Raw genomic sequence first — 27,692 nt, 5'->3', positions numbered from 1 at the left:
GTACTGTAAAATTAGTGTCAAGCCTTAGTATATCCTGATAGGACCATGCGAACACATCTTGGTACTATCGAAGGAATTCAATCATTTTTGTCTGCTAGGTTAGGGTTAGAAGAGATCCAATTTTGACTCTTTTTAGGTCATCTTTGGACCCAAGATTTATTGAGTTGGTTTCCTCAACATTCGTTTGACGCTCTTCCTCTTGACATTCCACAAGACCAATAAAAAGGACACGATTAAGGCTATATCAGATAAGGTATTGATGGCATGATACATGAAAGGAAGTATGATGTAGATGATATACAACCGTCATGATTCACATTAATATTTAATCGAAATATGACATTAAGGAATCTAATTACATATTAGGAATATTGATGATTTTAAAAGTCATAATCATGTATAAAATGTTTTCAATTATAGAATCTTAAAGTTGAGTCATTTTTCAAAATTATTTTTGAAACTCACTATTAGTACAATCATTCTAATGGGTCAAATGGGACAATGTTAGACCCATGTAACGTGTGGCCTCATTGACCTTAGTCATATTGACCTCCACGATTTTGTTTCCAAATCGCACAAGGATTCTATAAAATAATAGAATATCAATATTATTGGAAACCTAATATAATTAGAGTTCTATATTTTTTAAAGATTAGTAAGAGACCTTGATGGATAGGAAATCTACTAAAAGAATAATTCTAGGCCCTCAACCTTCATCTATAAGAGGGGATCAGCTAACCCATATTGAGTGCGTTGAACTTATAAAGATTTGTGAAGAAACAACAAAATAAGAGAAGTGATATCCATCAATAACTAACTTAACCGATCCACATAGAAAGAAGGGGAAGGTAAGTCTAGCAATAAAGGGGATCAAATTCGATTAGGATTTCGAAGGCTATGAGAAACATGGATTGAAGTTCGCACCTCCAAACACATGGAATCAAAGATTAAATTGTGATGGCACAAGGTAAGTAACCATACCCGGTTTTGATTTAACATGAATATGTATGTGTGAGATATGTGTCGATTAGTTTCTATTGGGACAATGAAAGTCATGTTGAATGATTGAATGATCAGATTTTTACAACAGGAAGTCCCTTAAAGGAGATGAGCTCCACTTACCTCAATTTAGACTTGTAAATTTATAGGGTTATTCCCTATCCTTAGGCCAAAACGTGAGTCCAATCTAGTGCATGAGTCTAGTGGCAATAGTTACAAGATGCAATTTTGAATTTTGGTGGAGGAAGGCGAATAGAGAAGCAGATTATCTAGCGAGACTTGGCACTCATTCTGGGGAATTTATTGTAATTGAGGATGTGTCGCTAGAACCTCATGAACTTGTGAGAATTGTAGTAGAATATCAAATTTATTTGTACTCTCGTTAGTTTTCTTAATAAAAAGGGTGGGGTCCTTACAGCCCCAACTTACCGATTTAAAAAAAAAGATTTAAAAAAAATGCATAAATCATTGCTTCAAGTCTACTAAGCTTTGCCTAATCAAATTTTTATTCAAAGAGCCCTGGAATCAAAAGTGAAAAGCTCCCTTCTAGCCTAACAGAGATCATATCCTTTATGTTAAGGCCTAATAATGGCCATTAGCAATGATCGAGCCCACAATCAAGCCAGCATTGAACCCATTTATTTGTAAAAGACACCACAGCCTTTATGTTATCAAATTATTGTCAGATTAACATCTACTAGTTTAAGTTTAGTCTAAATTGATTTTGTCGCGTGAGATAGTGTGAAGCTTGACACTCGATCTAAATCCGTCTTGTAAGTGAACATGCCTCTCAGTTGCGGATGAGATTTTAAACAATGCTCCAAAATGCATTTTATGGGAAGTTTCTAATTTAAATATGTGCCATATATGCTAATAACTGAAACCAGCTTTATTCTAAATAAGTATAGTAGCAAACAAAGAACAACGAACTGCCTCTAGTGATTCACACTTGCACAGTCCTAGCTGTTAAGGGCGTGGTTTTCACAGGGGGAACGGTTGGTTTCAAGAACGTTGAGAACCATATAGCCGAATTTTTGGGGATTCTGTCCCAGTTATCATAATTCGTGTGGTTAAGCCCCATCCGGGTATTATAGCCGCCTCCCATTTCCACAACATCCAGTAGAGACCAATAGATGTACCCTTTCACTTGCACACCCTCCCTGTTACACCCAAAAAATAAAAATTAAAAAAATAAAACACCTTAGATTAATAATTCTAGGTCCCGTTCGGCACCCAACCATTTACCTATCAATTTGCCCAACATGTTTTGTCCTACTTGGGTTAGAAGTTTTGGAATATGCTGATTTTTGATGAGGATGATCTCCATGGTGAGGAGATCATCCTCACCAAAAATCATCCCATTCCAAAACTTCTAACCCCATCACAAATGGTTTACAAAAAATGGATGATCCATGATTTTTCAACTTAGAATGGGCTGATTTTTGGTGATGATGATCTTGTAACCGTAGAAATCTTCCTCACAAAAAATAAGCCCATTCCAAAACTTCTAACCCACGTAGGACAAAACATGTTGGGCAAATTGTTGGATAAATAGTTGGGTGCCGAACATTTCCCATAATTCTATCTTCAACATCTGTAAAATAATTCATTATTTCTATGTTCTTGATCCATTAATGCATCCGTCTACTGTATGCTTGACTAATCAATCAGTCTACTAATTGAATGGCTCAGATGGTACAAAAGAATTTCATTTAAGGGTCTGGGGCTTACTTCATTGCTTCAAGAATTGCCTTGAGATGGTGAATAATGAAAACAGTTCGGTAATTATCGAATGTTACTGATGTTGATTCAGAATCATCAGCAACACCTGCATTTAGCATTGAAAATTCTCTAGTCAGAAACATAAAGGTAGTTCTAATCCAAGCTGTTTATATGCTAGATCATCAAGGAATCATGATACCAACCATTCTCAGTGATGTAAATCAGAAGAGGGTTGTTTTTGTCGTTGTCGTAGTTTTCCTTCAAATACATCAGTCCTTTTTTAAGCCCCTCCGGTACCATGTAAATGTTGTCCACAAGCTACACATTAAAATAATTACTCAAATTATTAAAAATAAAGAGCAATTTACCATAATGGTACAGTTTTTATAATTAATTATCAAAATAGTAAACTGTAGCAACTAATTCCGAAAACGGTAATTTTACCATTTTCGGAATTAATATTTTTTACCAAAACGGTAAAAACAGTCAAATGTAATTTTTTTTAAATACCGAAAATACATTTTTTTGTTTTACATATGTATTTACCATTTTAACCTCAGAAATAAATTAAAATCCAACTAAATATTTCTCTTCTTTTTAATCTTTCCAACACTAAATAGAAATATGAAAGAGGAGAGGATTTTTTTTGTAATTTTAATCAAAAAATAAAAAAGGGTATTTTTGGTATAAAAAAAATTACATTTTACTGTTTTTACCATTTTTGATAAAAAATATTAATTCTGAAAATGATAAAATTATCGTTTTCGGAATTAATTGCTACAGTTTACCATTTTGATAAATAATCAAAATGTGGTGCATGTTTTGGTAAATTATTAAAAATAAATTTCATACTGAAGGCTATTCTAGTAAAGAAATAAAAAACTTTTAAAATGTTATGATACAGTGAAAAATCTTACATTATCACCAAGGGGTACTCCGGCCCTAGCAGCTGAGAGAAACACATAAACACACACATAATAAAGAAAAAAAAAAAAAACATATAAGAATATATCTACATGTTTAAAATGAAAAAATTTTAAATATACGTTTGCAAATTAGTCAAAATCACCTGTTGCTTCCAAACATTGGTCCCTAGAAAAGCTAATAGGTACATCTTTTAGATCTGTTGGTGGTAAGTCTCTGGCATATTGTGAAGTATAGTAATTGGCACCAACAAAATCAAATGCTCCTTTAATTATTTTTTTCTCAGCTTCCGAGAATGGTATAAGTCTGCCCCTCGCGATTCTTTAATGACAGATGGGTAATCTCCCTTGACAAATGGCTCCAGAAACCTGATTAGCATTGTTATGATTACAAAAGTAATTAGATTTGATATTATTATTAAGAAAAATATACATTAGACCAAGCATCAAATGTTATAATCCAAAATATTCGGCTAGAAGTTTGATTAGAGATCAGAAACTAACAATCCCGTATGGAAAGCAAGGCCTCTTTCTGCTGCTGCTTTATCGTCGGGCGAGTGGGAGAATGGCACAAACCATATAAGGCTCACTGACACGCCAATTTTTCCATTTTGGGTGGCCTGAAAATTAATTGGTTATAGAAAGACTAGTAGGGGAAAAAAATTCATTTACAAAAAAGAAAGAAAGAAGAAATTTACTATTGCAAATGACACATAACATAACAAATACTAGGGGTGCACATGGTTCGGATTTTGGTAAAATTGAAATTGAATCAAACATGATCGGTTCTACAAATTTGGAACCGAACCAATCCAGTTACCCTATAGAACCGAACCAATCCAAACCAGTTCAGATCGGTTCTTGGTTCTCATACTTTAAAAATAGAAAAAACTAGTATTTTTTCTTTCAAAAGAGGAATCATTTGGATCAGATCAAAATAATGCCTACTTTTAAAATGAAAATGATTTTATAATTAAATTCTGACTGAAATCTGTATAAATTGAATATTAGAGGAAGCTCAATGAGACTAAAACAAAAATTTTAAAATTGGTATTTTTGATGGATTAGTGAGGAAACTAATCCATAAATAGTAGATTAACGAATTCAAGCTTAAGCCTGTATAGTATATTTCATCTAACAAACATAGCATAAAGGTTCTCATAAAGTTGAATTAAAAAATAGAGGAGATAAAGTTGAAGACTTTGATGAGTTACCTCTTCATAACCTATATATATATACAATCCGGAACCGAACCAAATCAATTGAATATTTTTATATACAATCTGTACCTGAACCAAACCATACTCAATCTGAACCAATCCAAACCAAAAGGTTTCGGATTGGTTCAGTTATCGAATTTACCCAATCCAATGTGCACCCCTATTAAAAACAGTGTATGATTTTCAAGGATATACCTATTAATATCACTTCATGCAACTACAACATCTTTAAAGTTACTCTAAAGACAAGGGAAGAATGGAAAAGTTGAATAAATAGAGTAAAAGATTTTATTTGAATATAACAAAAGAAGCATTGTAATAAGGTCGAAATTTAGATACATGATCATCATCTTAAAATGAGTATTGGATGCGATTAGTTATTATAATGCGTCTGTGGTTAGAGTAATCTGTTTAGAGTTAATCTCAAGTTTGGAATTGTATCTATAGTTATCTATAAATATCTTTAATTTCAATCAAAATGATGAGTGCAATTTTTTTCTTCTACTAGTTTTAATGTATTACCTTATATTTTTCTTCGTAAAGTCTATAAACAGTAGCATGAGCCATTATGATGTTATAAGCAACGATGTAAGGATTCGTTGTGGGATTATCATGTATAACTTCGTCCTCTGCAACAAATCCCCTGTAATATCCAAATTGCGTGAATACATCTGGCTCATTGATTGTTGTCCAATATTTGACTCTATCTCCGAAGCGTTGGAAGCATATTTCGCAGTAGTTTTTGAAATCTTCCCTAGAATCGGAAAAAGGAATAAAAAGCACAAATTTTGAATTAAAAATAATAATAATTCCTGAAATAAATGCTCTAAGAAAAGTAAATAGTCATGATATTCTGACCTGAAAAGACCAAGTGAGTCTTTTTTAGTCAAAAAAATCATTTCTCAAATAAATAAGAAAACGGGATACTTACACGATATTGCTACTCACAAAACCCTTATATTCTTGTTGTAAAGCTTCTGGTACGTCAAAATGGAGCAAAGTCACAAAGGGCTCTATTCCTGAAAAATTAAAAAAAAATAATAATAATTAATGAAAACAATATAAGAAAAAATGCATATAAAATTACTGTCATAAGAAGAAAAAACTTGTTCTTATACCCTTTGACAGCAAATCATCTATGAGACGGTGGTAGAATTTGATACCCTCTTCATTTATAGACCCCTTACCATCTGCAAGGTCCCAAAGTCAAATTGATGGAGAATATGTCTGACATTTTATGATATTAAGGTTATAGACAATCGTGGAATTCCCTCACAGAGAGCTTTAAATGTTACATTAACCATAAGTCGAAGGGAAAATGCTTGGTTGGTTTGTAAGTTGACCAAACTGGTTGATGAACAAAAATCCACTGTTTTAATCAAATTATTTCAAGTCATAGATATATAATATATATATATATATATATATAGGGGGCCCGTTCAATGGCAAATTTTTTGGCAAAACATTTTTCAAAACATGAGTTAGAGGTTTTGGAATGGGCTGATTTTTGGTGAGGATGATCTCAACGGTGAGGAGATCATCATCACCAAAAATCAGCCCATTCCAAAACTTCTAACCCCATCAAAAACAGTTTACAAAAAATGGACGGTCCACAATTTTTCAGCTTGTAAACATGGGTTAGAAGTTTTGGAATGGGCTGATTTTTTGTGAGGATGATCTCTACGCCTCACCAAAAATCAGCCCATTCCAAAACTTCTAACTCATGTGTAGAAAAATGTTTTGCCAAAAAGTTTGCCATTGAATGCTACCCATATATATAGGGTCCCGTTCAGCAATAAACATTTTGGCAAAACATTTTTCAAAACATGGGTTAGAGGTTTTGGAATGGGCTGATTTGTGGTGAGGTTGATCTCTACGGTGAGGAGATCATCCTCACCAAAATTCAGTCCATTCCAAAACTTCTAGCCCCAGTTTACAAGTTGAAAAATCGTGGGCCGTCCATTTTTTGTAAATCATTTTTGATGGGGTTAGAAGTTTTGGAATGGGCTGATTTTTGGTGATGATGATCTCCTCACCGTAGAGATCATCCTCACCAAAAATCAGCCTATTCCAAAACCTCTAACCCATGTTTTGAAAAATGTTTTGCCAAAATGTTTGTTGCTGAACATTTCCCATAAGGGTATTCAATGATAAAGAACATACTAGGCAGGATTCTACTCCAAGAGATTGAGAACCTGTACACATTCATTCCCATGTCCTCCAGCAACTTCACATCATCCTGTAATTGTAATAAAGTGATCAATTTTGGTATTAGATACAATCTATCTCTACTATATATACAAGAACGTTGTCCTTGTGGCATTGATGACCATTTTTCTTCTGAAATAGTATATATATGATCCCTTATTTCCTTTTTTTCTTTTGATAAGAAGGGTATTTGGTCCAGCTTGCGCGCACCAACTATTCCTTCCTCCCCAATCAAGGCTTGCGAAACATGATTTTTAATCCTGTAATCCATGACCACTGATATTAGTAGCTGGTGAGAATCGAACTTGAGACCACAGGGGGAACACACCCCTTGATCCCAAAGTGCTACCACTCGGCCAACCACCAAGTGGTTCTTATTTCCTTTTCATTACCAAGTAGAGATCTTAATAATATGATTCATGGTAGATTTGTAATATATTTGAATGGTTACTTAAATTATGATAAAAATAATCAAAGTAAATCATTCCTCAGTAGTGACCATCATTATATTAATTAAAGTTTTGAAAAATCTTGGTGTCCCCATTACAAATCATTTTTTTTTCTTACGGTAAGCCTGTTTTTAATGAGTTCAATAACAAGTCATTTTTACTATTTACTAAGTATCTTATATATAATAAAACACAATGATTGTCTTCCCAATGTTTATCCCCTACCCTTCACGAATAAGAATTCAGATTTAGTAAACCATGCATATCGAGGATAAGTTTTTATTTTATTATTTTTATCTTCTCTCTCTTTTCAATAATATCCCTCCAACTTTATTGCATTTTTTCTTTTACATTTTTCCGAAAAATATCCTCTCAACTTTATATATCATCTTTCCTCTTCTCCTCTCTTTCTAATAATACCCTCAAATTTTATTTATTTTCCTCTTCTACCCCCTTAACTCCAAAGAGGATCCGGATGCCTATTTGGCAAACTCTGGTTTCTTATATAATGGTATTTAAGCACCAGTACGACAACAACAATATCAAAACGTTAAAAAAAAAAAAAAAAAAAAAAATTGCTAAAAAGTGCCAACTATATCTTATCTTTGCATAACATATTTACTTTATATTTGTAGTATGAAAGAGCGGCTGCTTTGTCTTCTAAAATAGAATCCCAGCCGGCTGGTCCTCTCCCTGCTAGAGTTGGTGGTCCTTCAGACTGCAAGAAATGAATAATAGGTTAATGTATGATTGGATGATTTAAACATAAGAAAAATTCCACAAAGTTCATGTGTGATTCCATAAAATGTCTATATTTTGAATCGTGATAAAATGATACGCTATCACTTACACGGTTAACGTGGAAAGTGGACAGAACCATAGATCTTTTTCTTCGCGATACGATCTACGGTTCTGAGCACTTGCCAAATCAACCGCGTACAGATCACATATGTATTTTAACACTTTTGTGAACCTCAAATAAAATATCATTTTTTTAACAAAATTATTGAACAATGAGATTCGCATCCTCTCTGGATGTATATATATGATCGGAAAAAACTTTGAAGCGGTGATCCCACTTCAAAATTTTAAATGAGCCCTCTCCTTTGGATTACACGTGGTGTTTCTAAGGAGGTATTCTAAATATTGAAGAAATTTAGTGGGGAGGGTTCCTTCAAAATTTTGAAGCGGGTTGGCCTCTTCAAAACCTGACTCGTATATGATCCAGACTTAAATATAAATATTTTTTTTCTTCTTTTTGAATGGTAATGGGGAATAAACCGTTAAATGAATACCAAACAACTATGTATTTTTCAAAGTAGAACACAACACTTCTACTGACATTTTTCTCTCCCTCAACATTTAAATTAGATGTCAAGTGCTTTGCATCTTGTAGGGCATGCCTACGTTACATTTTGGCAAAATTATTATTTTCATTGAATATTTTTTGGCATCTTATTTGTAAAATTTCATTTATCTTGCAAAAAGAAAAAAAAAAAAAAAAAAAAAATCCTCACTCAGTGCTAGTAGATATTCATTTTTTTTTTTGCTAACCAAATGTCCGGGCCAACTTGCGCGCACCACAACTAATTTCATTATCCTTAAATTTTGATCTTTAAGAATGGCTAAATTACTCAAGTTCCTCTATTCAAATTTGTCCAAAGCAGCCCATATTTAGTTTCCACAATACAACATACCAGTCCCAAGTAGGGCTAAAGTAGGATGGTCCCATAACTTTGGAGAAAAATGAAACAATTATGTCAGCCTTGTTGTGTACCAAATGTGTCCCATCTTTAATAAGCTTGTAATTTGGTTGGCCCAATTTTTTCTTTTATTAATATTAGCAATATATAAGAAAAAAATTTGAAGCACCCATCCCGCTTCAAAATTTTGGTAGAACCCTCTCCCTTAGATGACACGTGGTGTGTTCAAGGAGGTATCTCAAATATTAATAAAATAATAAGGGTGTGAAATAAAAATGAAAAGCAATGTGTCATATAACTTGGAGGGTTCCTCCAAAATTTCGATATTGAACTCTAAATATATATTAAAAAATTTATGCAAACACTTTTTTTTCCAAAATCCAATAGAGGGAAATTTCTTAAAAGGTCCTCAACTTTTGACGAATTTCTAATTCTAGCTCACTATTTATTTTAATTTTCAAAACATGAAGAGCTAGATCACATGAGCGAGATCGTCACTTTGAAATACCTACCATCTCGCTCTTCATGTTTTGGGAATTAAAATGAATACTAAGCATGAATAGGAATTTCATCATATTTAACACACGCAATGATAATTTATCCTTCAAGAATGCAAACCTGGAGGGCAGAAGTAGATGCCCCGAACTTGAAGTCAGCTGGAAAGTCTTGCCTTTTCATTTCATAATCATCATTGAAATTATTGGAAGCTTTAAGATTCACAGATTTAGTGGGAGTAGAATCGCATCTTATAAGATTATTTCCTTTCTTACTAAAATTTCCTAATCTTATCTGTCCTCCACAAACAAGAAAATGGTTTCCCTTGTTTGGGTAAGCCAAGTGAGCAAAAGAAGAAGTACACTGTGGAAAGAGAAGGGCCATTGTAGAGTGAGAGAATAGAGGATTTTATTAGAATTACAACACGATACTCAACTGTGGGAATACTGGAGAGGGATTTGCTTCTTATATAGATGAAGCTAAAGAGAGCACGAGGGTTTAATCGTCATTACTGGTTAGAAGACCTAATGTATCAAGTATCATCACGTGATTCACATGTGAACGTACGGACTGACTTTTTGGAAAGTAAATGCAGGATAGGTCCACGCACTTACTTACTCTTATCAAGATTGTCTCCATGTAGAGTATATGGTTTGGTCCTTTATTTTCTACTATATGGTAACTAAGATATAGAATCCTTTTAAGAGCCCACATTCTGCTAGAAAACTTCTTTTGGTAGTTTCTACTCTAATGTTTAATTATAGTAAATAATTTTGTACTTTTCGGACATTAATTTTTTCTTTTTACTAAGATATTATTTGTCAAACTGAAAAATAAATAAATGCTGAATAGCATTAGGTACTGTAACTTATAAGCTCTAAATTTAAGTGCTAAAAAAATTATTTTTTTAGATGTTAAAATAGTGTTGAGTTCATTAAAATTAAATACTAAATTAGCAACATCATGTTTGTTATACATTTTTTAAATTGATAAATTATCTTTTTTACCCTTATAATTATATTATACATTGTTTGCATGTTTTAAATGCCTATTTCTTATCAAATACAATAAAATATATTATTTTTTCTAAAATTAAAATACAATTCATTTTTAAATAATAAGTAATACTCAAGTTTTTAATTTCTAAATAATAATTTTTATTTCTAAAACCCAACAAATTTGAAATTAAAAACAATAATGTAATACAAGTCACCAAAATTTGAAATCAACATTAAAAAAACTTAATTTTGGATGAATAATTTTTTATGGAAATGAAGGATGTGTAATTATAAAAGCACCCCACGAATTAATAAGGGCAATCCACACCATAGCCAATTTTTTTTTTTTTTGTCTTGTACGGGTTTAATCGTCATTATTGTTTAGAAGACTTAATGCATGAAGTATCATCGTATAATTCACTGGCATATACATATGTGAACGAACCGACTGATGTTTTACCATGTACTCGATTAGAAAATAAATGCAGGATAGGACCCACATACTTATTCTAATCAAGATTGTCTCTATATATCCTTAATCTTCTACTATGGTAACTAAGATATAAAATCATTTTAAGAGCCTATATACTTTGAGAGAACTTCTTTTGGTAGTTGGTACTCTAATGTTTAATTATAGTAAATCATTTTTAACTTTTCGCCGCCAATTCCTTCTTTTTACTAAAAGTATAAATAATAAAAAACTTCCTTCTAAAAGCGGGAGTAGATCTTTAGAACTTGTTTTTGGTATAGCTCTAGGTCTATATAACATTTTTTTTATAAAGTTTAGAGATTGTCAACGTAGAGGTAGAATCAAATTTTACCTTGATCGACTCTGTTCTACTTTACTGCACCGAAGTAGCTCCTCAGTCCCTCTTGTAAGCACTGGTGTGGTACCTGTTAGTAATCCTCTGACACTCAAGTTAAAGTTGCAGAGAAAACATTAGTTAAGAATAACAATAGTTTCAGCCTTTGTCCTCTCGGCCAAAAAGATCATCTTGCTTTTGTTAATTCTTTATTTATAGGGTTTTCCTTCAAATCAATGTTTCCCCCTTAATCGGGATGTGATCACGATGAATCCCCTGATTGTAAAGATCCTAAATGGAATTGGAATCTCTAAAATTGAGTCTAGGATTCCTGGGATATCTCCTCCGAGATCTCTGGAGTTGATATGCGTATCCCAAAATGACGCAAATATTCAAACTAGGCCTGCCCTACTACACAGACCAGATTTCTCAGTAAACTATCATGTCCCATCAGTCAGATCTGGCGTTATTAACTTGGTCTGCCCTGCTGCTGGGCAGAACTACCTTATTCCAAGTACCATTTACGCTGCTAGGACACACGTACGATCTAGATAACATATCGTTATTACCCTCTACATTTATCCCCTCTCAAGAAGGCGTGAAGTCTCGCCATCTTCTCAAGACATGTGTTTCTCTTCTGATTGGTTGTCATTATCTCCCATCATTACTTTTGTCGATAACGTATCGACGCATTAAATGTAGCATCGTTCCGATTCTTTTAAACGGTTGAGACGAATTGTCTATCATCTGTAATAGTACACGTGCCCTACTAACGTCCTCGCTTAACCAAAAGGCAGTGACGGTTTGGCTAGAAAAGTTACCCCCTGTAGGCACATGTACTCCTTCTTGCCCAATTATAAATAAGGGATCCCCAATTACTTTTCCTTTTTATCGACCATCTACCTTTGTGCATTCGTCTTCTTGTGCCTCTAAAGTTTTTCAAACCTCTAGCCACTTTTACCTCTCTTGTTCTGAGATAATTTTCTTCCCATTTTACTTTTTACTCCTCTATAATTTCCAGTTCTTCAATGGCCATTAACATTGCACGACTCCGTAGGGATTTTTTGATCCCCACCTTTATGTCTATTAGTGCCAAAACCATGACAAATGTCATCAGGGAGAAATTTTAGTCTACGCCAACCAAATTAAAGGGGGCCTAAGCTTCACCCTCTCTCCCTTCATCATGGAGGTGTTGAGCAAAATCAATCGAGCTCCTAGCCAGATGTCAGACAACTTCTATTGCCTAGTGGAGAGGGTGGAGGAATTGGGGATAACCCCCAACGACTTCCTCTCCAAATACAACTTGAAAGCCATCCCTCGTCGCCCTAGGTACTACTCGTTGTCCTCTAAAAGTGTAGTTATCGCTAAGGTACAATATCTTCCCAGTGTTGACAAAGGGTGGTACAAGGATCCCTTGATCATTTCTTGGGACTGTGAATTTGGCTTAAGTGTCTCTCGTGAGGCATTTAAGGTTCCTCAGACCTTTCAGGGTAAGTCATGCCTTTAGCTCCTGATAATGTTTGTTTATTCTATTACACTTTAGTTGCATAAGTCAGTCTGATATAATTTTTGCTCTTTTGCATATTCTTCTGCCCATTCTGCTGCAAAGGCTAGGAAAAAGCAGCGCAAAACCACTAAAGAAAAGAAAGGTGAAACCAGGGAAATCCAAACGAAGGAGATTGAAGAAGAGTGGATTTATCATTTCACTTTTCTCTTGCCTCGACCACCTGCACAATGTGCACTTGCTCAATCTTTTAAGTAGATTACCAAGAGCACCCCCTCACCCCATGCTCATATTTTCTACCAACTTAGCCCTTTCCCCTGCACCAAGCCCTTCTTTTGACGTCATAAATATTAACCTCTCGGACTTATCTCTCTCCCTCCCTCGTTCCGCCAGGTCTAACCTACCCTTTGGAAAGTAAAACAAGAAGAAGAAAAAAAAAGAATCTAGTTCCTTATGACACCACGTGGGTTGTAGGGGATGAGCAGCTAGTATTGGTTCACAGCAATCAAGCTACAATTGTTGATTTGCTTCAAGGGGCCCCTTCCCAGGAGGGGTAGGGCTCCGACACCATTAGGGAGGTCAACCCTGCTCTTGAGCTCCAACAACGTAAGAGGCACAGGCTCAAGAGGAAGAACCCTTCTTCTCTCCTAAAAGAACAAGAATTGGAGGGCCCTAATAACTACAAGACCCCCTAGAGGATCTAGCCTTTCCTTTGCTAGGCAATGAAGGATACCTCGTGGAAGGGCACGAGAATCAATACTAATGGCCTGACTCATTATGGGTGTTGGCCTGGTCAACAACAAGGAAAATAGAATGAGAGGCTCTATGGTTGCTACCTCACTCACCTCCTATTCCATCTTTCCCTTGGACACGGAGTTTGTTGAATGGGCCAACCTTGATCTAGCTTTTGGGAAATTTTCCCAAGGCCTCTACCAAGTAATATATTGTTCTTTCCACATAGGTCTCGTTTTACATCTTATTAGTTACTCTGATTGCTTTCTTTCTTTACAGGCCAACATGTACGGGTCATTGGCCTTTTTTAAATGGCATGAAGCTTAGAACCATGCAACTACCCTAACCAGGGAGTATGAGGAGAAGCCGACTCTTCTAATCACATCACTAAGAATACCATGGAGGTGACCTTGGCTTAATTCACCAAGGCAAACGACGCCTTGGAGGCTAAGAATAACAAGCTTGTGAGCTCGGAGACATCTCCAACTGGCGCTCGCTAGCTAAAGGGAGATAATAGAAAGGAAAGACGTAGAGCTAATAAACCTCCAGGAAAAGGTGAAGCAATGGAATCTCGAGCTGGGCTCTCTCAAGGTCGACTTTGAGCAGCGCTTGGAAGCTACCCTTAGTTCTGTTCTGGAGACTCGACTTGACTCAGCTTGGGCATGAGCCAAGACAAAACAGGCCAAAGAAAATGAGGCAGAGACCAAGAAGCTGTTGGCTCAACTACAAGCTTGTTACTCCCAGGTCACGGAGGAAGCATCCACCAAGGCCTACCATGAAGGCTTCAAGGTTGCTCGATTGCAGTATGGGGATGATGAAGAAAAAGAGGAGTTTGATGATGTTCGTGTTCGTTCTACTTACGTTGATTACCCAAAATAGATGGGTAGATACGGACGAGCAGCTCCATTTGAATTGGATGAGGAAGGTTTGGCAGTCCCTAGCCAAACCAACGTTTTTAATCAAGTTCATGCTCCTGATCAAGCTGAGTTGGTCGACTAATCCAACCCTGCTGAAGATTTGCCACCTTCTACTCATCAGACCCCTCTTGTTGAAGACTAAATGCATTTTTTATACTCTTGTTATGTTTTCCTTTTCTTATGTAATCACCAATTTCATAATCAATCTCCATTACTAATGAAAAAAAAAATATTCATCTGAATCTTCACTATGTAATTAACTTTCTTAATGAAAACTTTTGCATATGAACAATCTTGTTCTTCTTTTCAACTTATACTTAATTGAACCATTGTAGTTAATGAAAATTCTTCCATATAAAAAATGTTGCACATCATTCTAACTTACACTTAACTAAACCATTGTAGTTCAATTAATTAAAAAAATCATATGAAAAATCTTGCTCTTCCTTTATACTTAGCCATTGCCATGCTTTTATTCGAACGATATTTGTTCTGATCTTTGCACCCTACTTCTTTCCCTAGGTGCTATCTCAAGTTTCTTTTTCTACCTAAGGTAGCATCTTTTTGTGAGGATAAGTGCATTATATTATCAAATTGTGCTCCATAATGCTGTTTCGAGTAACAAAGATTGCTTAGGTCCTTAAACCACATAGAACTGAACTCTATGCTTTACCACTACAGATAGAACAAGGTTAGTAAGAATCTAACCCCCAAAAAGGGCTTAGCTCAGTGCTCTGCCACTCCGGATAAAACAAGGTCATTAAGACCCTGGCCCCCAAAAGAGCCAAACTCAGTACTTTGCCACTTAGGACAGAGTAAGATCACTAAGACTTGACCTCCAAAAAAAATCTCAATTTAATACTTTGCCACTCAGGATAAAGCAAGGTCACTAAGATCTTGACCCCCAAAAAGGCCCAACTCAGTGCTTTGCCACGACAAAGCAAGGTCACTAAGACCCTGACTCTCAAAATGGCCCAACTCAGTTTTTTGCCACTCAAGACAGAGTAAGGTCACTAAGACCCTAACCCCCAAAAAGGTCCAACTCAACACTTTGCCACTCAAGACAGAACAAGATCACTAAAACATTGACCCCCGAAAGGGCCCAACTCAGTACTCTACCACTTAAGATAGAGTAAAGTCACAAAAATTTTGACCTCTGAAAGAGTCCAACTCAATGCTATGCCACTCAAAACAGAGCAAGGTCACAAAGACCCTGACCCTCAAAAGGGCCCAACTCAGTGCTCTGCCACTTAGGACAGAACAAGGTCACTAAGACCCTGACCCCTAAAAGGGCCTAACTCAATGCTCTATCACTCAAAATAAAGTAAGGTCACAAATACCCTAACCCCCGAAAGGGCCCAACTCTTTTCTCAAGCATGTAGAGTACACTGCCACTCCAGACAATAGAGGTCCCTTGTGACCCTGAGCCACGATGGGTTAAGCTATGACACACACAATCAAAAGAGTTTTCTTTTATTAATAATACTTTTTGAGATTACAAGTATTCCAAGGTCTAGACAACTCTTGACCTGACATAGTGGACAAGTAATAAATGTATTTTTTACTAATTTTTATCACTATATAATGCCCTTCCTAATTTAGACCTAACTTCCTGTTATTCAGCTTTTCTGTATTCTTAAAAATCGTGCGCAATACAAGAATTCCTTCTTTGAACTGCTTTTGACGGACTTTCTTGTTGAAGTATTTCTACAACTTTTGATGGTAGCTTTCTAGCCTTACCAACGCTGCTTCTCACTTCTCTTCAAGCAAGTCCAACTCTATTACTATCTGTTTGTTGTTTGGTCAGTATGAACCACTTTCGAACGTGATGTAGGGAAGCTATTTTCTGTAAGAATCACCACCTCCATTATATAGGCCATATCGAATGGAGATGACCTAGTAGATGTTCTAACAATTTTCCTATAGGCCTATAGCATTCCATACAATACTGTTGTCCACCTACCTTTTGCCTTTTCTTGCCCTTTCTTTAGGATGTCAATGAATACCTTATTTGTGACTTTAATTTGACCATTGCATTGCGGATATTACGGTGAAGAGAATAGTTGCATTATCCAATGGTCCTTACCAAAAGACTTGATCTATTCACCTGAAAACTACCTCCCATTTTCTAATACTATTGTACGAAACAGACCAAACCAATCGATTATGTTCTCTTAGATGAACTTCTAAGCTTCCTATTAGCGTATCCTAGATAGAAGGAGTGCTTCTGCCTACTTAGTGAAGTAATTTGTCGCCACTAGCAAAAAAGTTAAGTTTCCTGGTATCCTAGGCAATGAACCAATCAAGTCTATCCCCCACTATACAAAGGGCCATGGGCTGACTATCAAGTTGAGTTGAACAACTGGTTAATGGATGATCCTCTCATGTCTCTAGTAGTTATCACAACGTCAACATGCAGGGCATCATCTTTCTATAAATACCGTCAGAAATACCCTTAGGAGGGTACTTTATAAGCCAACAACTTTACACATGAATGATTCCTATAGTCTTCTTCATGAATTTCACTCAACACTTCTTCTACCTCTTCTAAGGTTAGGCACGGATTTTCTGTACAACTGCTCATCCAAAAAGGTATAGTATTTTGCTCTAGCCTTTTACCTCCTTAGGATCATCAGGAAGCTATCATGATTGGATTCAGGCGATGATTGGATTCATCCACTCATGATCACTTGCTACGACCACTAAACTGAATTGTTTAGACTTGTCGATCAATGGTCTTTCCTAATAACCGAATAAGAATTATTTCTTATCCTATCCTACTAGTATCAATACTACTTAGGATCATATGTATGCATGCCTATTATCTGTTTTAGCTATGTGCTTTATCCTTACTTTCCCTACTTGAAGTATGACAGACCTGATCTTCTCAAGGTAGAGTTGCATTTTAGGATCTCGTGTCTCAAATGTTCTATTGACATGGTTGACCACTAGCTATGAGTCACTATAGACTGTGGCTTTTTTGACTCCCAACCCCATTAACATATTCAGACCAAACAACATTATCTTATACTTTATTTCATTATTTGACACCTTAAACCCTAGCCTGATTATCTTTTCTAGTCTAGTACCGTATGGGGTGAGTACCACTATTCCAATTTCAACGCCTTCCAAGTTTGAGGACCATCCACTTAAACCTTCCATCTTGGCTGGTTGCCTAACTCTTTCCATTTCTTCGACTTCTCCAACTCTTCTATCTGTAGATCTGCATTTTCTTTTATTAGGAAATCATCCAAGAAATCAGCAACTGCTTGACCCTTCAAGGACACCCTTGGCTTATACTAAAGCCTGAACTCAACCAATTGAACCGTCCATTTTGTCATTCTACCAGTTTTTTTGTCTTTCCCAATACCAACTTCAATGGGTACTCAGTAATTACCTAAACTTTATGTGCCTGAAAATAAGGCCTCAGTTGATGAGCTGTGTAGATTAAGGTCATGCCCATCTTTTCAATTTTTGAGTACCTAGTTTTCGCATTTGTGAAAGTATTGTTAAAGAAGTAGATGGGCTACTCCTCTACTATCCTTGTTCTAACTAGGACTGAGCTGAGTGCATATTCTTGAATGGTGAGATACAATCCAAGTTCTTTCCCTATTTCTAGCTTGAAAGAATTGGTGGTCGTGCTAAATATTTCTTTAGCTTAGTAAAAGTCTGTTTGCATTCCTCTATCAATTTAAATTTCATGTTTTTCCGCAACAACTAGTACAAAGGTCTGCACTTGTCTAAAAATCTGGATATGAAACTATTCAGAGTTACTATACTTCCAATAAGCTTTTGGACCTACTTTTTAATTTTTAGAGAAGGCATCTCAAGTAGTGCTCTGATCTAGTCTGAGTTAGCTTTTGTCCATTTCTTTGTGATCAAGTTACCTAAAAATTTCCTTGAGATTAATGCAAAAGTGTTGTTCTTTTGGTTAAGCTTCATCCTAACCTTCCTTACCCATGAGAATACTTCCTTCAGGTCTACGATGTGGTCTTCCTTCTTTTTGCTCTTCACCAACAAATCGTCGATGTAGAATTTTGTAGTTTTTTCCAAGAGATCCCCAAAAGGCTCTGTCACTAACCTTTGGTAGATCACTCCTGCATTTTTCAACTTGAAGGACATGACTTTATAGCAATAGAGTCCATATTCGGTGATAAAGGTAGTCTTCTCTTGATCCTCAGTGTAGAGTTGAATCTGATTATGACTAGAATAGTTATCCATGAAGGACAATCTCTCATGGCCAGTCATAACATCCACTAGTTGGTCAATCCTAAGTATTGGGAAGCTGTCCTTTACGTAAGCTTTATAGAAATTTGTAAAATCGATACACACCTTGACCTTCCCATTTTATTTTAGTACTGCTACAATGTTGGCTATCCAGTTGGGAAACTGCACTTCTTTAATGTATCCTACTATGACCAACTTATTTACCTCTTCATTTACCACTTCCCTTAGGTGCAGTGGTATATTCTGCTCACCTCCCCTTCATGTAATTACTATTACTGGCCTTTACTTCCTACTCACTTCTCTTGGCCCAATGTGCACACCTAGACTACCATTTGATCTCCCCTAATTTCCCACATCCCCTGCGAGATTGGAAACCTTAAGACCTAGTAGTACGTCAATGGGACAACCCTCATCTTATGTGTCCACCATCGACTAAGCATTGCATTGTATGGAGAGTTTGCTTCAAAGACTATTAAACCTGATCATTAAAGTCACAAGTCTTATCTACGCAAGAAAAATTATCTCTCCCCAGGACTGGCTTGACCTTTCATCAAATCCAATCAAAGAAGCTTCTGCTTGGGTTAGTACACTCCTGTTCAACCTCATTTTCTGGAAGACTGAGGCATACAAAATACAAATTGAGCTGTCATTATCAATCAATACTTTTTTAAAAATAAAGGTGTCAACCTAAAAGATTACCACTAGAGCATCATAACATGGCTTTACCACACCCTCTAAGTCATTTTAAGTGAAAGTAATGTCTAGTAGCCATATGTCTCATTCTACTTAGTTTGTCCATTCCTAGTCATGTAAAGTACATGAAATGTTCACCCGCATCCTCTTTACTCTCTTGTCATTCTTGTCTTGCCCCAACTTCTTAGGTGAAAGCACCCTCGATCCGTGGGGTGCGCGGATCCACTTTTGACCCTTGAGGTTTGGGAGTCGCCACCTAGTTATTACGGTCTAGGAACTGAATACTGACTCTAAACGGATAAAAAAAACTAATCTACTACAAAAAAACTGAATCCGGGAATCACATTACGGGGTTGGAAGGTGTTAGGCACTAATCCCGCCCGGCTAATGCCGGTCTCTACTTATCACAAATAAGACTACATTGCTAATAACAAAACCTAGATAAAAAATAATAGAAATTTTACCTTCGATACGCAAAGGTTCTATTCCCTCAAATCTGATGAAACTGCTCCTTGTACCGTACTCCTTACTTCGTTCTGTCTCCGAATCTGATTTCTGATCTCCGAGGTAAGGTATCTCCTTCTTGGATCTGGATTCTTCGAATTTGTTATAGATTTTGGGGTATTTTTGAAAGGCTTCTAGGTGTTTTTCAGGTTAAAATCGAAGTATGGGTATTAGGTAAGGAGTTGGGACTTCAAAATTAGGGTTTTGGGGAGGTTGTGGAGGCTTCTTGACCTACTTTTTCTAGGATTTTTTCTTTGATACCAAAATAGGGTGTGGAGGCTCCTATATATAAAGTTTTTTAGAAGAATTAGGGTTTGATTAGGATTTCATTTAGGATTTAATTAGGATTTTGACTTTGGTCTTATGAGATTGACTTAGTCTTTAGAGTTTTAATTTAGGATTTTGACTTTAGTCTTATGAGATTGACTTGATTAGTTTAGATTAGGGTTTTGATTTAGGATTTTGAATTTAGTCTTATGAGATTGACTTGATTAGTTTGGATTAGGGTTTTGATTTAGGATTTTGACTTTAGTCTTATGAAATTGACTTTAATACTTTGACTTTAGTCTTTCTTGGTTGGCTTTTAATATCTTGACTTTAGCCTTACTTGATTGACTTTAAGATTGACTTTAGTCTTACTTGATTGACTTTAATTTTTAGAGTACCTCCTTTGTACTATATCTTTAATTCTTTGGACCTCCAAATGGAGGGGTCCTTGAATAAATATCTTGACAACCATCAACAATTTTGCCTGAAAGCCTGTTTGATCGATTTTTTGGTTCAAAATTTTAAATTAATTTTATTAATATTTCACTTTACATTATTTAATGATTTATTTATTAATTTCAAAATTTTTAATTATTAAAATTGTAAAATTACCGTTTTATCCTCGGAGATGATTTTTTACGTTTTAAATCATTTTTCAATGTTCTAAGATGCTTTGGAATCAGTTTTTCATAAGGAATTCAATGAGAATATTGGTTTTTGTCATTTATGAAATTTTTTGTATGAAATGGTCGTGAACTTTATGAGGGGCATTTTCGTAATTTTATCAAATTATGTGAAAATTGGCGAAATAATTTATTTGATTTCGATTTGTTATTTTATGTGTTTTAATGAGTTTTCCTAATCGTAACGTAGGCTCTATTATTTTTTTGATATTAGGGGTATTTTGGTAATTTGGTCATTTTTAGTGATTTTTATCGTGAAGCTTCTTTTTGGTCTACAAGATGATGATTTCTATATTTTTGGAGTTGTATTTTCCTAGCGTAATGTGGTTTCTAAGATTTTGTTAGTTCGAGATACCTCATCCGGATTTTTGAAACATATCTAGTAACAAAATAAAGTATTGGAATAAACATCCATCATTGGGAATCGTTGTGATCGGGTTGACGAGTTGATTAATCAGGCGAGTGCAAACATGGGGTGTCTATAGATGCCCTTCTTTGGTAGAGGGTTGAAGCAAACTAGATAGTAAAGCTATTTTAGTAGATAGTACGATATCCGAATACCAAAACTAGTGACAGTTCATTTTGCAACCTGATTTAACAATTCGTCGGGGTGTTCGGATCTTTGAGGGTAAAGCTCTCCCCGAACTAAAAAAATGTCAGGTCCTTGAGCGCGAGCTCTCACTAGCAGTATCAGATCCCTAAATTTTAGAAAATTCTCCTTTACTGATGTAACAACTGTGCAAGTGTGTGGACTTAAAATTTGAGATAAATTTCAAAGAGTTTGAGTAAAATCTGAGCACAAAATGAATATAAATTGAGTTAAACTAAGCATAAACAGAGCATAATTCCGAGAAACCCTCGGCGGTATCTGAGCATAATTCCGAGAAAATCCTCGGCGGCATCTGAGTATAGTTTCGAGAAAACTCTTGGCGGCATCTGAGCATAATTATGAGAAAACCCTCGGCGGCATCTGAGCATAATTCCTAGAAAATCCTCGACGGTAACTGAGCATAATTCCGAGAAAATCCTCGACAACATCTGAGCATAGTTCTGAGAAAACCCTCGGCGACATCTGAACATAGTTCTGAGAAAACCCTCGGCGGTAACTGAGCATAATTCCTAGAAAACTCTCGGCAGCATCTGAGCATAGTTCCGAGAAAATCCTCGGCGGTAACTGGTTGAGTAAAACTGAGAATGAAGGAATAAATCTGAAAAAGAAACGATTGAAAATGAATCTGGAAAAGAGTGATCGAATTTGGGAATGGATAGATCTGGGAAAGAATGAATGCCCCATCTCCTATTCCAAATGTGATATGGTTATGAGTTAATCTCTAGGCAAAACCAAATGTGAGATCCAAAATACTTTTGTTTGACCCTTATTGTTTTACCCAAAAGTTTTATGAATTTAAAACCTGAGTTTTTATTTCTTTTTGAACCTCAAGGGTTTTTCCAAAAAACTGTTATCAAGAGGGTAACCTTAAGTTTGGGGTTCTCGTTATCTTTTAGGATCAACATTGCTAAAAATCAAAACGCCCCTACTTTGATAATTAGCAATGACTTGCTACGTGGATTGAGTCACATTTAGAATTAATTAGCATTTTGGATGATTTGCAATGGTAGACTTGAGTGTAGGCACAAAAATTTTGAGGAGGCTTTTACAAATTTTACAAATAAAAATGAACTCCCTAAAGTTATAAATGGGCCTCACATCCAAATTAAGTCCATTAAATGGGAACGTGCCTCCTACAAACCTGGGTTTTGGGTTTTCGCAGATAAAGCCCATGATCTATATAAAAATCAAGTGATCCACACATTAAGTATTGGGCCTTATATCCAAATAAATAAGTTTGGCCTAATAATAATTCATAAAATTCTTAAAATTGGATTTGGACAAATTTAGCCTTTTAAACAAATCAATTAAACCTCTTTAAGTTGGGGTATAATTGGAAAGCTAAATTACCTTTAAGTCTATAAATACAAGAGCCTCTCTCATTGAGAGGGGATCTAGATCACTTTCTCTCAGAAGACAAAAGCTTTTCCTCTAGAGAAGAAGAAGCTCTCAAGCCCTCCTCCAGAGATAAAGCAAGGTTCTTCAGAGATCCGGACTCCAACTAAAGAGAAGATCAAGCATAACGCCCTTCTCCGGAAGCCAAGAAAACATTCTCAACCGATAAAACGCGAAGCCCGGAGAGAAGAAGATTTACAGAAGATCAAGTACAAAGCAAAGCCAACGTCAAAGCATCCTTCTCAGTCGATAAAGCGCGAAGCCCGGAGAGAAGAAAAGCTACATACGTCATCGTCACTATTTTTTTGTACTTGATTGTTAATCAGAGGAAACACTGAGATCTGTATCTACTTTTTATCAAAAATCAATAAAATCATTTGCAATCATATTTCACGAATCTCGAGGTAGATCTGTAGAAATTTATTGTTGACAAATTTCTGACACGCCCGGTGGGACCATCTTAACCTCTCATATTTCAATCAACTGCAAGAACATCACCTAAAGCATCGATGGCATCTCGCAACATCAACGCTATCGCATTCGCTGTTACTGAGAAAGGCAAGAAAATCCTTTCTTTCAATCTTGAATCTAATCAGGTTATTAGTCGCGATCATCATGTGACACGAACAATGACAAATACTAGCGGAATCAAGCTAATGGAGCCTCTCCAGCATCACTCCAAGAAACGGGCCACAAAAACGATACTAACCATGAAGGAATCGTGGGCGGACGTGGTAGAAGACGACTCGTCAGATTCTAGATCTGATTTGAAGTCAAGGGAAGGATCATCTAGATCTTTATCGATCACTCCTCCGTCACAAACTCACACATCCATCAGAGCAGTGATGACAGTTGGAGCGCTAACGATGGAGGAACAAGTTGCCCAGATGGCAGACACCATCAACAAATTAACAAAGGCAATGGAAAACAAAGACATCTAGATTGCAACTCTTGTTAGTCGTTCGGAGCATAAAAACAAGGAGAATGAATCGAGTGTTGGACCTTCGCATCCTCTAGGATTCACTCCCGAAGCGTGCATGACTCCGCGTGAAGAAGAACGAGAAGACTATGCTGGCTCACGTAAAGCTAAACGAGACCCACCACAAGGGTCTGTTGTCTTACTTTCCGTTCAACAGCTATAAGCAATGATTACTGACACCATTCGTGCTCAGTATGGAGGCATGCCACAGTTCTCATTGGTCTACTCCAAACCTTACACTCAACGCATCGAACAAATGCATCTTCCGACAGGATATCAACCACCAAAATTCCAACAATTCGAAGGAAAAGGCAATCCAAAACAGCATATTGCCCACTTCATCGAAACTTGCAACAACGCCGGTACATTCGGAGATTTCATGGTGAAATAATTTATTCGCTCCCTTCGCGGCAATGCGTTTGATTGGTACACTAACTTGGAACCCAACTAAATAGACAGTTGGGATCAACTTGAAAGAGTGTTCCTCGGTCACTTCTACAGCACTAGAAGAATAGTAAGTATGGTGGAGCTCGTCGCTGTCAAACAAAGGAAGGATGAGCCGGTTACCGAGTACATCGAACGATGGAGAAATCTTTCTCTCAACTGTATGGATCGACTTTCTCAATCTTCTGCAATCGAAATGTGTATTCAAGGGATGCACTGGCAACTCCTTTACATCTTGAAAGGAACCAAGCCACACACTTTTGAAGAGCTAACTACTCGAGCCCACGATATGGAACAAAGTATAGCTGTGCATCAGACTCCACGACCAAGCGAGCCTCGAAGGTAAGAAAAGAAGGATGGCAAGTCCTTCAAAACTAAAGAAGTCTTATCTACCACCACCATCAAACCTGTCAAGATCACAGGTAAGAGAAGAGAAGATCAGCCAAAAACTGATTCAACACAAGAAAAAGGAAAAGCTTGGAAAACTCTCAAAGAGCTTGAGGCAAAAGAGTACCCTTTTCCTGATGCTGATGTCTTAGGCATGTTCGAAGAGTTGCTGAAATTAAAGCTCATTGAACTTCTAGTGTTCAAACGACCCGAGGAAGCAGGTCGCGACAATGATCTGAAATATTATCACTATCACAGGGTGATTAGTCACCCGATTGAAAAATGCTTCGTCTTCAAAGAGAGGATTATGGATTTGGCACGTCAAGGGAAAATTGAACTTGACTGTGTCGAAAATGTTGCTACTTCCAATATGACCTCTGTCACTTTTGGATCTTTTGATCCAATATTCTTGACAAGTCAGTATGCTATGCAGATTTCATCTCCTCAGATCACCAAAGTTTTACCTAAACCATCACAACTCATATCCGTACATTTTGATGTTAAAAAGGCCCATCCTATGCTGGGGGCAAAGCCACATCAAAGAAAAATCATCACCTTTCCCACTTCACTTCAACAAGGATCACAATCTCATCTGACTTCAAATTCAAAGTCGAATATCTCACAGTCTACTTCAGTTGATGACGAAGGGTGGACAGTTGTCACTCGTCGAAAAAGACGCCCTACATATGTGCCAAGTCCTTTTATTTTAAAGCCAAAAAGAAATAGAAGAAAGTCAAAACCAAGTACAGGGTTAAAAAAATGAAAGATGACAACAAAGAAGAAGGCTTTTCGAGTTCCGCCCGCAGACCCCGAAGACATCCTTCAGCAACCTCCTCGTCTACCGGTCACATTTCTAGAATTCTTACCCAAAAAACTCTTAAAGGAAGTCTACACGGCCTCATGTCATCAAGTGGAAGCAGAAATGCTAGAAGATGATGTCGGTGATAGGGCCAAAGAACATCTTACTACTTTTAGTGAGGGAGATCAACGAATTGAGAAAGACAATAGCACCTCAAAAATAAAAGATTCGCAAGTCGACGTGGATTTGTCCAATGAATTTCAAAAAGTTCAGCTTACTTCAAAGCAAAGCTCAACTAATTTAAAACAGGAAGTTCAACCTGACATAGATCCACAACAAGATAGTATGTGTATGGCCACAATCACCTTCACTGACGAGGATCTCCAATTGGGGTCTCGACCTCACAATAGGCCTCTTTATGTTACAGGTTATGTGAGGGAAATTAAAATTCAAAGAATCCTCCTGGATTGCGGTTCTACGGTCAACATCATGCCAATTCGTACTATGAAACAAGTTGGCATCTCATCGGATCAACTTACTCGCAGTAAGTTGATGATTCAGGGCTTCAACTTAGGAGGTCAAAGAGCGATTGGTATGATAAGAGTCAAGCTCTCTATTACAGATTTGGAGTCAACAGCGCTCTTCCACATAATTGATTGTAAAACTTTATATCACTTACTTCTTAGTCGACCATGGCTACATGAAACTGGAGTAGTACCATCCACGTTACATCAATGCTTCAAATATTACCAAGATGGTGTGCAGAAACGTGTGATAGCTGAAGATCAACCGTTTGACAAGGCAGAAACGTATTTTGCAGATGCAAAATTTTATTTTGGAGGGGACGTCATTCAAAAAGCACTTCTAGTTTCGTTTCCTCATTCTAGTAAGCAAAAACCCGACAAAGGAAAGCATACTATGAATGATGCCGAGGAGATTTCTCCTGATCTTCCGCTTCAGAAAGAACGAAATAAGAAGTAAGAATCAGAAACTCGAAAGATCAAGGTGGGTCAATCAATGGTGGACGCGTCATCCACAATTGTGTTGCCAACCCCAATGCTTCGTTACGTGCCGCAATCGAGACGGAAGCCAGGACAATCACCTTTCGAAGAGATTTCTTCAAAGACCAAGCCTTTTATCTCTAAAATTGAATTGGAGAAGTTGAAAGAAGAGTTAACCTTTCCGATTACACCTCTCCAAAAATCTTACATAGTAAGGACATCCGTGGAAAACGTTGTCCCAACTACGACAATCGCGAAGAACCATGAAGACAACCTCGCAAAAGTAGAGTCCAAAAGTTGGTTCGGTCTTAAAACTTTCAAGTTATTCAAGATTGCCGGTTATGGAAAAGGTGAACCTGTGCGATTGGGTGAACTACCCCAGACTGATCAAATTCATAGTTTAACTGCAACACAAGTCAAACTCGTTTGAGCTGAAGAAAAAGTTTCATTCACACGAGCAGGGCTAGGTTATACGACAGAGGCTCCAATCAAAATTTCTAAGTTGAAGATGACTTCTTCACAACATACTACAGTAGAGGTCATCGATGAGTCTGTAGAAGAAATACCAATTCCACGAACATCGGTCTTTGATTGAATTGGTGACCACATCTCGATCACGTCGGTATTTGACCGATTGGGTGATTTAGATGATCATCATGATGTACAAATTCATAAACCTCGTGCGTCTGCTATATCTAGACTTGGTCAGAATGTTGGAGTAAAAATACGAAGAGAATCGCGATGTCGGCCTAAGCAAATGAATAAACATGTGGAACATAAAAATAGTAGTGGTTTGCATAGCACTATTCCATCTTGCATGAAACGACAAACGACTTTAGAGGTCTCGATATCAAATGCATTGGTGGTGAAGCGACGCACCATCATCCTCACAAACCAAACGAGCAACAACAGAGCTTCAACTGTTGAAATAGACAATTCTGAAAATGTCATTTCGGTAAATCATATTACCATTGAGGAATTCCCTGTAGAAGATTCCACGTCGTCAGATGAAGAACTCGAAGATGCTCCA

The 27,692-nt window shown here is 36.6% G+C and overlaps 2 protein-coding genes across 2 annotated transcripts; both read right to left on the bottom strand.

The window, feature by feature from the left end:
- Window positions 1-1,942: 1,942 nt before the first annotated feature.
- Window positions 1,943-3,835, bottom strand: LOC147384602 (beta-glucosidase 10-like). The gene is made up of 4 exons (XM_086424960.1): window positions 3,791-3,835; window positions 2,925-3,039; window positions 2,731-2,827; window positions 1,943-2,159 (listed from the first exon to the last, which is right to left on the bottom strand). The coding sequence occupies exons 1-4, from the start codon at window positions 3,833-3,835 to the stop codon at window positions 1,943-1,945; spliced, it is 474 nt and encodes a 157-aa protein (XP_086281086.1).
- LOC147384601 (beta-glucosidase 24-like) lies at window positions 3,635-10,147 on the bottom strand. Its single transcript, XM_086426424.1, has 9 exons — window positions 9,843-10,147; window positions 8,144-8,239; window positions 7,028-7,103; window positions 5,983-6,054; window positions 5,796-5,883; window positions 5,387-5,618; window positions 4,149-4,264; window positions 3,791-4,013; window positions 3,635-3,670 (listed from the first exon to the last, which is right to left on the bottom strand). The coding sequence occupies exons 1-8, from the start codon at window positions 10,101-10,103 to the stop codon at window positions 3,917-3,919; spliced, it is 1,038 nt and encodes a 345-aa protein (XP_086282550.1). The 5' UTR covers window positions 10,104-10,147; the 3' UTR covers window positions 3,635-3,670; window positions 3,791-3,916.
- Window positions 10,148-27,692: the final 17,545 nt, after the last annotated feature.

The sequence above is a fragment of the Akebia trifoliata genome, chromosome 15, assembly GCF_017979445.1.
Source record: "Akebia trifoliata isolate Shusen 1 chromosome 15, ASM1797944v1, whole genome shotgun sequence".
Classification (NCBI taxonomy): domain Eukaryota; kingdom Viridiplantae; phylum Streptophyta; class Magnoliopsida; order Ranunculales; family Lardizabalaceae; genus Akebia; species Akebia trifoliata.
The sequence above is the reverse complement of the archived record's forward strand: the minus strand, read 5'-3'. Positions and strand labels throughout refer to the sequence as shown.

Excerpts from the sequence above, each read along its gene's own strand:
- LOC147384602 (XM_086424960.1), bottom strand. The coding sequence starts at position 3,835 with ATGTACCTATTAGCTTTTCTAGGGACCAATGTTTGGAAGCAACAG. Across the intron at positions 2,828-2,924 it reads GATTTACATCACTGAGAATG|GTGTTGCTGATGATTCTGAA; the intron begins GTTGGTATCATG and ends TGCTAAATGCAG. Across the intron at positions 2,160-2,730 it reads GCAATTCTTGAAGCAATGAA|GGAGGGTGTGCAAGTGAAAG; the intron begins GTAAGCCCCAGA and ends TGGGTGTAACAG.
- LOC147384601 (XM_086426424.1), bottom strand. The coding sequence starts at position 10,103 with ATGGCCCTTCTCTTTCCACAGTGTACTTCTTCTTTTGCTCACTTGGCT. Across the intron at positions 6,055-7,027 it reads TTGGAGTAGAATCCTGCCTA|ATGGTAAGGGGTCTATAAAT; the intron begins GTATGTTCTTTA and ends GGGACCTTGCAG. Across the intron at positions 5,884-5,982 it reads AGATGATTTGCTGTCAAAGG|GAATAGAGCCCTTTGTGACT; the intron begins GTATAAGAACAA and ends TTAATTTTTCAG.